The 11,369-nt window shown below is 54.8% G+C and overlaps 1 protein-coding gene across 1 annotated transcript; it reads right to left on the reverse strand.

Annotated features, from left to right (window-relative positions):
• Positions 1-398: 398 nt before the first annotated feature.
• EMWEY_00027010 (flavin-containing amine oxidase domain-containing protein, putative) lies at positions 399-9,553 on the reverse strand (the record flags this gene model as incomplete). Its single annotated transcript, XM_013481220.1, has 11 exons — positions 399-1,224; positions 1,606-1,830; positions 2,045-2,169; positions 2,693-2,905; positions 3,039-5,011; positions 5,202-5,511; positions 5,638-5,768; positions 6,111-6,633; positions 6,813-6,905; positions 7,080-7,194; positions 7,404-9,553. The coding sequence occupies 11 exons, from the start codon at positions 9,551-9,553 to the stop codon at positions 399-401; spliced, it is 6,684 nt and encodes a 2,227-aa protein (XP_013336674.1).
• Positions 9,554-11,369: the final 1,816 nt, after the last annotated feature.

The following is an 11,369-nucleotide window of genomic DNA, read 5'->3' on the forward strand; positions in this document are numbered from 1 at the left end:
CAGATTATGCTATACAGAGAGACAGAAAGACTAAGGCTAGCTTTTAGCTAGATACGTCTCGGTGCGGACTGTCGTATGTGTGTTGTTGCAGCTAGTACAACGGCCATTTCAAGTTTTGGCTGCCTACGTCTAGGTGTAGCTAACTATCGCTAGCCAGCGCGTTGCAGTACGAACAGCAGCAGGTAACGCAGAATACCTAGCAAAATACAGAGAAAGACGGAGACGAAAGGGGACAAGGAAACAGAAGGGGACACAATGCCCAACACTTGTGCCGCTCCTGCTGTCGCTTCTCCTGCTGCTGCTGCTGCTACTGCTGCCTCAAGACTGTAACTACAGCTTCAGACCACTACAGAGTGCATACAGCTGCAAATACTGTGTCACAAAAAAGCGCGCCCCAATCAGGGCAGGCATTGTTGCTGCACCACTTCCTCCGCTACCGGTGTTGGTGCTACTGTTGGTTTTCCTGTTTCTACTGCGGTTGGGTGTCCTATGGCGTTTAAGAATGCCTTCAATTGATCGTAGAAGGTATTCCTCTGCCGCTTCTGCAACTGCTGTTGCCGGTGTTGCTGCTGCAGCTGTCGTTGCTGCTTTTGCTGCTGTTGTTGCAGCAGGGGAGGGACCACGCGATAGAAAGTCGGCAGAGGGCGCACAGCTCCCCGCTGTTGGAGCTTCTGTTCGTGGTAGAGTTGCATCTGCTGTTGCTGTCCTTCCGAATGGCATTTGCTGCTGCTGTTTTCCCCAGAGGAACTATAGGCTTGCGTCGCAGCGGCACCAACACCCGCTCCAACGGCAGGCACAATCCCGTTTTCTGCAACTTCCAGCAGCGCCTCAGCATATTCCCCAGCAGCAGCAATCCCTGATGATAGTACTGTTAAGTCGTTGTTGCTGTTGGCCTCCGCTTCTGCTGTTTCTGCATTTGCAGCAGCAGCAGCTGCTGCTGTCTTGCTGGTTTGCTGCAGGCCCCAAGTGAGGGCTGCGTCCGCTCGGGCAGTTCCACAGTCAGGGCACGCAGCTTCCTGCCGGTGCTGCTCCTGCTGCTGCTGCAGTTGGCGAAGGCGCCGTTGCTCCTGCCTTGCAGCTACCTTTAGTGCTTTCTGCGGTTCCTGTGCAGCAGTAACAGCAGCAGCGGCAGCAGCTGCTGCTGCCACCGCTGCTTGCGATGGGCCTGCCCCTCCCTGATAGCCCCGCCATTTCTCCAGTAGATGCTCTGGACAAAAAAGAGGCCTGAAGCAGCCACACCAATAGCAGCAACGGCAGTAATAGCAGTTCGCATGATCAGCATCGCAGATGAAGACAAAAGACAGCAGTGGCAGTAAAGTTGCACAAACTGTTGAGAAGCGGCAGCCGCTGATGCTGGCCGCCAGGCTTCTCTATGCCTTACAGCTCAGGAGCAGCAATGCATGTAACAGCAGAGGCAACAGTAGCATCGCCAGCAAGGGTGCATTTGCTTACAGATCTTGTCTTTGTTGGGTGACTCTAAGGTGGCAGGGTAGGTGTGCTGCAGCATCGCATTTGCTGCTGCTGCAGAGGCGGCCTGCACCTAGGGCCCCACACCAGCAGCAGCGGCTGCATGCGGCACGAAGCAAGCCACGTAGGAGGTTATACCACTGGCTGCCCTCAGCGCTGCTAAGAACTTCTTGGCAGTGGTAGCTGCAGTCTTCGTGCACCGCAACACGCAAACTCCTATTGCTGCCGCTACTGCTGTTGCTGCTGTTACTGCTGCTGCCGCCTGGGAGGGGAATGGTGATGCATCCCACAAATAAACGGTCCAGGGTTTGGCTTTCTCCGCAGAAGGCGCAGCGCACAGCTCCGAACCACTCACTGCGCTCTCTGTACGAAAATCACTCAAGACAGCAACAGCAGCAACAACAACATAAGCCGCAGGCGCATCAGAAACACCAGCGGGAGATGCAGCAAAATATTTACGTGCATGTGGGCCTCCCTAAAGAACTAGTCAACATAAAGCATCCCAGAAGAGCTCAACAGTAACAGCAACAGCATCTGCAGCAGCAGTAGAAGGATCCGCTGTGTATACACAGCTCACTCTGGCCGCGGCCCTTCTATGTGATCCTCATACACTACAGGGCAGCCGGTATTCTTTAGCCCGCCGCCTCCGCCCCATTCAAAGCAATCAAACAACATCCGCGCATCAGCTTTGCTATTAAAGTGCTGCAGAAGCAGAAAAAATACTGCTGCAAAACCAGACTATGGAGCTGCCAGTTGAGGGATATAAGGAGCTGAGAGAGGCCTTCCAGGCGGAAGTGGGGACCTAACACAGCAGAGGGGCTGAATCTATGGGTGAACAACAGTTTGCCTTACGATCGGTTTTTCAAGCTTTCTACGGGGGACGGTCCCAGTGACCCAATCAATTATGCGTTGCGCCTCCCGGCTTCCACTAATACAGGCACCTGCAGCAGCAGCAGCACCTCCCGCAGCGGGATTGCATCAGCATAAAGAGTAGCAAGTGCTGCGCACGTGAAGTGTTGGGGGCGGGGGAGCAGCAGCAGCATCAGTAGCACAGCAGCAGCTTTAGCACCCTTAGCAGCACAAGCCTTGAGACGCAGCCTCGGCAGCCTTTCCAGTCTTAGAAGCAGCGGCAACACCAACAGGAAGAGCGTGATGAGGTACCGTGTGCAGTAGAAGGATACGGCCTGATGGTATGTTCGCCTGCAAATAGAATCTTGCTGCTAACAGGAGCAGCAAGAAGGTCGAGGTCTCTGCCTGTTGCTCCTGGGGGCAGGTAAGAGTAACTGCCTCTGGCAAAAGGATCCCTTTTCCACCTCGAGACAAAAGCCGCAACAGGAAGAGACAATTGGCCGTGCAGCAATCCCAACACAGACAGAGCCTCCAGTAGGAGCACTTCCTTGGCACGAAACTCAGACCCAAAGGCAAATCGCCCAGATAACTGCAAAACAAACACACAAGAGCGAAAGCGTACTAACATCTTCATCTAGCTAGCTAGCTAGGTGCCTAGCTGCACAGCTTGCTGGATAGCTCGCTGGCTAGACAGCTTGCTGGTCATGTGTTGAGTGGCTTACCAGGATCAAGACAGCAGGTTTGGGGTGGAGGTATACGATTTGAGCGTAGGCGCCCTTTTCTGCTGAGGCCCATCCCTTCTGTCTACATCCCATTCGTAACACCCGGCCAGTTGCATCCACCTCGCCTGCTGCTGCCGCCGCTGCTGCCGCCGCTGCCGCTGCTGCTGCTTCTGCAGCGACCTGCGCCGCTGCTTCTGCAGCAGAGGATGCAGAGTCATCCGATGCAGCAGAATCACCAGCACCAGCACTCGTTTCAGCTACGTTGATACCGTTTAAGAGCGGTGCAACTGCTGTTGCTTCAGTCGATGCCGCTGATTCGCCCTGATGAAGCCCGTCTGCCTCCTGATGTTGCTGCTGTTCCTGTTGCGCCTGCTGTTGCTGGTCCGACTGCTGCGCAGCAGCAGCAGCAGTTGGGTTGGGAGCAGCACCAGCAGCAGCATCAGCACCAGCAGCACTTGAAGGGTGGATGAGGGGTTCAGTTGGCCAGAAGACTCTGTCGAAGACAATTACAACTTTATTTATCGCCCCCATTCCCACGACACGGATTGCCTCCGCCTTCCACTCCGGCAACGGTGGATTGAAGCGAACAAGACCTGCGTTGCTTCCTGCTGCTGCTACTGCTGCTGCTGATGATGCTGCTGATGCCGTTGATGCGTCTAATGATCCTGCTTGTGCTGCATAACCTGCCGCACTCGTAGCACCGCTCAAATATACTGTGGGACCTTCGCAGACACCGCCGCCGCTGCTGCCGCTGCTGTCGCTGCTGCCGCTGCTGCCGCTGCTGCTGAGAGCACGGAAGCAAGCACGCGCCTGTGCTGCTTCAACTGCTGCTCGTGCCGTGCTGCAAGCAGCAGCGACAGCAGCGCGGACACCAGCATCGATGGCTGATGAAGCAGCTGCAGCTGCTCCCCCCGCTGCAGGGATAGGGGACGCTGCAGTAGATGCTGCTGTAGCAGCAGCAGCTGCTGCTGTTGCTGCTGCTTCCGAATCTTCAAGAGAAACACCCCTTGCGCGCAGCAGCTCCTGTGCAGCGTTTGCCGCGGCAGCAGCAACAGCAGCAGCTCGTGTTTCAATTGAAGCAGCAGCTGCAGCGATTGCGTCTGACCCTCCTGCTGCCACAGCCGCCTCTGCTGCTGCTGCTGCTGCTGCTTCGGCTACAGCTGATGCCCTGGCCGCTGCAGCAGGAGTTACTCCCTGGGCTCGGACAGCAGCAGCAGCAGCAGCTGCTGCTGCTGCATCAAGCCGCTGCAGCAAAACGTTGCTACTGCGTCCCGGTGCTCCCGCTGGTATGGGAGCAGCTGCGGCTGCAGCTTGGTCTGCAGCAGCAGCAGCAGCAACAGCAACTTGCTGTTGTTGCTGCTCCGCAGACAACGAAGTGTCTTCCGTCCTGATGAGGCTGCAAATATGGTCTGGCAAAGCCAAAGGGATTGGCAATTCGTGAAAGCTGTCGAGACAGCCGAAATAGTTGTTTACTGCTGTTGCTGCTGCTCCCCCTCCTGCTTCAGCTGCACCCACCGTCGCAATCGCCGCCGCAGCAGCATTAGCAGCTGCTGCTGCGCTCGTTGCTGCTGCCGCTGTGTTCAGCTCCAAGCCGTGCAGCACCATCTTCCCGTAGCAGCTGCCGTTGGCCTCCGCTGCTGCTGCCGCCGCCGCTGCAGCAGCTGTTGCCTCAAAGCCCGCTGACATGCTGCGACTCATTGCCGCCTCCGCCATGCCGAGCATCCTTGCCGCAGCTGCTGTTGTCGCTGCAGCAGCTGCTGCTGCCGCAGGTAGACCTTGGCCTTCACCGGCGTCATCTGCTGAAGGTGCTACTGCCGCTTCTGCTGCTGTGGCGGCAGGGGCGGCTGCCGGGTCTAGGCCAGCGCATGTGCTGCTGCTGTTTGTGGTGCTGTTGTTGTTGCTACTGCCCCTGCTACCATTGTTTGTGCTCTTGCCGTCGGGACCGAATGCCTCTAATGAGGCCTTCAGCACACCTGCAGCAAACGCAGCCCATGCGCCGTTACCTACTGTGCAACAACAGCAGCAGCTGGAGCAGCAGCAGCAGCAGCAGCGCTTGCGCCGGCTTTAGCGGCATCCACAGCATCAGCAGCGTCATCATCAACAACAACAGTAATATTAGCAACAGCATTAGCACCAGAAGCATCAGCAGCTAGGGATGGGTACCAAGAGGCAGCGTAACGAGACAGAAGTCGAAGGAAGCAGTTTGTGGTCCTGATAGCAGCTTCAGCACGACGCCATTGTCTGTGATGCTGATTTGCTGCACAGCAGAATTAAGGTGTATCTTTGGGGGCCTCAACACCAACCGAGCTGTTGCTGCTGCTGTACCTGCGCCTGCTGCTGTTGGTCCTGCAGCTGGAGGCGCAGCTGCTCCTGCTGTTGCTGCAACTGAAGCAGGAGCAGCAAGACACTCCACAAGGGAACGATAGCCTCGCTGGAGCATCACGTGTCGACCCGGCAAGCCCGTAACGTCGTCCTGAACTCAAACCCTAAACCGAAACCCTAAACCCTAAACCCTAAACCCGAACCCGAAACGAACAAAATGGGAGTTGCAGTGTCTGAGGATACTTGATTGGTACCAACGCTGCAAAAGCAGCCGCACCGCCTGCACATCACGGCACGAAAGCAGCAGCAGCAAAGCTGTACCAACCGACACAGCAGCAGCAACAGCGGCACTAAAAGCAGGGGCAGGAGGAGGAACAGCAACATTATCATCATCCGCAGCAGCAGCACCTGGTCCCAAGTTGCAAGGCAGATATCATCTGCGTCTGCGCCAGTGGAATATTCTGTGTTAGAGATGTGCCATTCTAAAAGACGACGACGAGCCCCCCTGAGGCTTTCATGCTCCCTTCCAGCAGCTGCAGCAACAGCAGCAACAGCAGCAGCAACTAGGGTGAGAGTGAGCGCTAGTGCGATACGACATGTGCCAGGGCTGTTCTCAAGAATGGAGCAGAGCACGCACATGACACTGCATCTAGAGCAGCAGCAGTTGCTTCAGCAGAAACAGCGGATGCAAGATCAGCATCAACGGCAAGAGCAGCAGCATCAGCACCAGCAGAAAAAGCACCAGCCCACCTTTGTCTTGCTCCTCCATCTGGTTTAACGCGACCTCATTTTTCTCAGCTAGATATTGCCCAATTGAAATCTTAAGGGCTTCACGAGATGCATGCATGCAGACCTGCTGTTGCGGGTACTGCTGTTGCTGCTTCTGTACAGCTAGGAGGCGTCTGTATTTTGGCTGCTGGTGCTGATGCAGCAGCAATGTGGGGGCAGGGCGCTTCATTGGCCTGGTCTTCATTTGCAGTGTGTGCATGCGCTGGTGGGATTGCCGCTGCTGCTGTCTCTGTGGTTGCCGCTGCTGCAGCAGCTGCTGGCGCTGCAGCAGGCGGAAGAGCGTTCGCTGTTGCTGCTGGACGCGTTGCTGCTGCTTCTGGTGCAGCTCAGAACATTTGGGGTGTCTGCACAGCTTGTTGCATGCAGCTTTAATAAAAGCATCAACTTCTTGCTGCTGCTGCGTCCTTGTGGCCTCGCACCAGCTGTCCAGGCTCATGTCCGTTAGAGCACCATCTAGCCCGTACAGAGGCACAGATATCTCCATCTGCAGACGCACCACCAGCAGCAGCAACAGCAGCAACATCAACAGCAGCCGGAAGAAAGACATCGCATCTCGGAGGGCACCCTTTGAGAACGCAACAAACCTCTATCCGCGTCAATTTTTCAAATCGTTACACAACGGCTGTTGGTGCTGCAACTGCTGCTGCTACTGCTACTACATACATCTCGATCGTCGTCGCCGTAGACGAGGAGGCCGTAGTCCTTGCAAATACGATAGAGAGGATTTCCTTCAATGCCATGGATCCACGAGGCCCCCTGCAGCAAACGCAGCAGCATCTGGTCTCTAACTAGAGCTGTTTTGGTCTATGCAGCAACAGCCGTGTCACGTGGTGGTCCAGCAGCAGCATCCCGGCGTTTGCACGGTAAGCAGCTGGTACTGCTGCTCATGCTGCTGCTCCTGTTGCTCCTGCTGCTCCTACGGTGTCTCACGAGGTCAAGCCCTTCTATGCCTCCAACCTGCAAGCTGCAGCAACGTCCCCCAAGCCTTCCACGGGCCTCGAAGACTTCCACATACACTCCAAACGATGACAACAGCCGCGCGGCACTGCAACAGCAAGCAGAAGCAGCACACAGTAGCAGCATCAGCAAAGTAGCAGCAGGAACTTGAGTCCCATCAGTTAGTGGGGTTCCAACAACTGGTCCGAGCCCAACACCCTTTGCCTTTACGAGCCTAAACCCTGACAATAAATCCGAACTCTAAACCCTAAACCGTGAACCCTAAACTCCAAACCCGCAACCCTAAACCCTATATACCTCATGCCGGAAAGGCCAGCCCCTATGATGGCTACACGAGTCTGCTGCAACTCTTCTCGCTGTTTCCGCGACAGCTGCTGCAGTGCGCATGTGCGCCCAACACACAGACGGCGGCAGCAAGCAGTAATCGCTGACGCTGCTGCTGCTTCTGCTGCTGCTGCTTCTGCTGGTACTGCTGCAGCTTCCGCTTCTTCTTCGTCTTCTTCGTCTGTTGTGTGGTCTACATCAGCTGCTGCTTCTGCTACTGCTGCTGTTGCCTCAGCAACATCTACTGTATCTTCATTGCTCTGTGGAGAAACAGCTTGGGCTTCTGCTTCTGCAGCTTCCGCTGCTGCTGTCTCCGCTGCTTCTTCTGCAGCTGCTGCTTCTTCAGGCTCTGCTGCTTCTTCAGGCTCTGCTGCTTCTGTAGGCTCTGCTGCTGCTGTTGGCACTGCTGCTTCTGTAGGCTCTGCTGCTGCTGCAGCCTCCCCTTTGAACGGTAAGCACTGAACAGCAGCTGCTCCGTCTGCTGCTTCCTGAGGCATGTCCTGCTGCTGCTGCTGTACCGTAGGCGTAGAAATTGGAGACTCACTAGTAGCATCGGCTGTTTCTGTTTTCTCCTTAACTGCTACAGGGCTCGATATATTGGTAGCCGTTTGCACTGCTTCTGCTGCTGCTTCTGCTGCTGCTTCTGCTGCTATTTCTGCTGTTGCTTCTGCTGTTGCTGCTGTGCCAAGGGCTTCGTCATCTGTTGCTGCATCATCACTGCTGATAGGAGATAGAGAGGAGATGGGAGTTAATTCACACAATTCCTGCTGCCTGCGCATTTCCGCTGCAGCAGATTCAGCAGCAGAAGCTGCTGCTGCTGCGGCTCCTGCATCACTCCCTGCCAGCATGCGACTCTCCGGGTGCTGCCATTGCTGCTGTTGTTGCTGCTGCTTCTGTTGCCAAGCACGTGCATCGGGCCTAGAGGGTATTTCCCCCGCCTCTGGCGATACGTCCCGCGAGTACTGCTGCTGCTGCCGTCGTTGCTGCACTCGTTCCTCTTGCACTTGCTGCTGGTCACAAGGGGACCAAGACCAAGATGAATAGGAGCCGCCATGTTGTTGTTGTTGCTGCTGCTGTTGTTGCTGTTGCTGTTGCTGTTGTTGTTGCTGTTGTTGTTGTTGTTCTTGTTCTTGTTCTTGTTGTTGTTGTTCTTGTTCTTGTTGTTCTTGTTGTTCTTGTTGTTCTTGTTGTTCTTGTTGTTCTTGATCTTGTTCTTGTTCTTGTTCTTGTTCTTGTCGTTGCTGTGGTTGTTGTTGTCGTTGCTGCTGCTGCTGCTCCTGCTGCTGTTGCGTCACTGAAGAAGGCGTGCCAACTGGTCGATGACCAAGCCACTGCAGCTGCTGCTGCTGCTGCTGCTGCTGCAGTTGTCTCTGCTCCCATTGCTGCTGATGATGATACTGCTGCGGCGGCTGTACCTCTTGCTCTTGGGGCTGTACGGGCTGGTGGTAGGTCGGGTGCTGCACCTGTTGCTGCTGTGACTGCTGTCGCTGCAGCTGTTGTTGTTGTGTCTGTTGTTGCTGTGGTTGTTGCAGTTGTGGCTGCTGCTGCTGCAGCTGCTGTGGCTGTTGTTGCTGCAGCTGCTGTTGCTGTTTTTGCTGCTGCGGCGGCTGCAGCTCGTCATGCAGCCGTTGCTCGTGGTGCTCTCGTTTTTGCTGCTGTCGCTGCAGTACATTCGGTTGCAGCTGCTGCTGCTGCGGCTGTTGCATCCAGTTGTGCGGCGGGGTCTGCTGCGGGGCTGCAACATCTCGCTGCTGCTGAACCTGCTGCTGCTCCAATTGCTGGTGCTGCACGTGTTGCTGCTGTCTTTGTTGCTGCTGCACCAATTGTTGTTGCTGCTGCTGCGCTGTGTGCCAATCAAGTGGGGTCTGCACCTGCGGCAGATGCAGCAGGGGGTCCTGCTGCAGGAGTGGAAAGCCTTGGGGACCCCCCAAAAATGGGCTCCCCAAAGGGGGGCCCAGCAGATGAGGGGGCCCCAAAGGAGGGGCCCCCAAGGGAGGTACCCCCAAAGGAGGAGGGGGGCCCAGGGGAGGAGGCGGGCCCAAGGGAGGGGGGCCCAAGGGAGGGGCCCCAAGGGGACGGGGGGGCCCCTCACGTCTATGTCTGCGGCTTCTTGGATGCCGCATTAGGCGCAGGCATCAGGAACAATGCAGCAGCCTTGCGTAGGTGGAGCTGGGTGCTTGATGCTGCTGCTGCTGCTGTTCGCTGTGTTGCCGCTACTGCTGCAGTCATGGTGGCACGAGTGCTGCGGTCATCCCCTGTAGGTATTTAGCAGCTGCAGCATTTGCTGCTGCAGCTGGTTCTGGTGTTGCCGTTCCTCTGTCCACTGCTGCTGCTGTCGTTGCTGCCGCTTCTGCTGCCGATGCATCGAGCCTTTCGCTGGCAGCCTGATGCAGTGCATGTTTCCAGCGCATCAGCAGCAGCAGCAGCAGCAGGCAAGGCAGACAATAGAGAGCTACTTGTGCTGCTGCCGTTATAAACTTTCACGTGCTGTACCCTAGGGTTCTCTGCAACCCTGTGCAGACATCAGGGGGCAGTGAGGGCCCCCTCGTCCGTCCTATTGGGATTTATTTCTTTAAATAAACTAATAAATTAATATATTACATTTTTATTAAAAAGATATTTTTTCCCTTTACGAGGGCCGTCATTGCAGGAATGGGTGCGGAACCCGAGGCTTGCAAGATAAGTTTCGAGCACGGGTTTAGGGTTTAGAGTTTAGGGTTTATGGCTAGCCTTGAGGGCCGTTTTTGTGTGTACAGTTCGTTTTAGAGGTAAAATAATGATTTTTTTATAGTGTTAGGGTTTTGTCGTGTTATTATGCATTGCTTGGTCATAGGCGGAAGGATAAGAAGAGGGTTTACTTTAGGGTTTCGGTGTTTATAGTCTAGTCGTAGCACTACTCCCTGCTGTTGAGGAATTTAGGGTTTAGACTAATTGCTAAATTTATGTGAGTGCTAGTGGCTATCGGCTTAATAAGTGTTTGTAGGTTAACTCTATGTCAACACAAAGAATGACAAAGATATGAGCCGCTTTTATGTAATTTAGTGGGTTTTGAAAACAGCAAGGGAGGGGCAATAAGGGGACATTCTTACGAAAAGCGTAACCGAGGTAAAAATTTTAGGGAGAAAATCATTCAGATAACCCTCTAATTGTCTTACTTTTTCCTATTCGCTACTCGCACAAGGCCGTAAACGCCTACTACTTAGAGAGGCAGGTGGAGAAGTAGCCTCACAGCCGCTGCAGGAAACCTCCGTGCAGCAAGTGTTTGCTTCACCAAATCTTGCTGCATCGAATGCTGCAGGCACATGCTACGGCACGGGCCCACACCTTGTCTGGACAAAAGAACTTCCTCGGCTGCATACAAGAAGAGTGCATATAGTATTGATTCAGGCATCTGACTGTAGTTTACGGCTAAAGGGGTTTATGGCTATGGTTTAGGGTTTACGTTTACGGCTCACAGCTAGTGTTTAAGGCGAGAACGCACCACTACAGCCACCAGCAGCCGATGACAGCAACTGCTGCGCCTCCATTGGAATTTACCACAAACCCTAAACCCGACACCCTGAGATTCACTTGGCAGCATTGGCAGGCTATTCCCAACATTAGGGTTTATGCCTCGGCGTTACGTTCCCTAATTGAGGTTCTGCAGGGGACATTATATATACAATTTAGGTTTTTACCTATTGACCCAACAGCAGCAGGGTTTAGGCTGATGCTTCTTCTGCTGTAAACTCACAACCCTAATGGGCTTCTCGCTCAACTTATGTATACGTAAGGGCTAGCTGTTGCAAGCTATGGCTACCTGTGGCTACCTGTATCAGGCTGTTGCTGTCGGCGACTATCTGCAACTCGCTGTGGCTCGCAGAGACGATCGTGCAAACCCTAAATCTTCTTCTCAAAACCGTAAACCCTCAACTAAGCCCTAATGGCAGCTGCCTGCAG

This window comes from Eimeria maxima, genomic scaffold (genome assembly GCF_000499605.1).
Source record: "Eimeria maxima Weybridge genomic scaffold, Emw_scaff297, whole genome shotgun sequence".
In the NCBI taxonomy this organism is placed as follows: Eukaryota; Apicomplexa; class Conoidasida; order Eucoccidiorida; family Eimeriidae; genus Eimeria; species Eimeria maxima.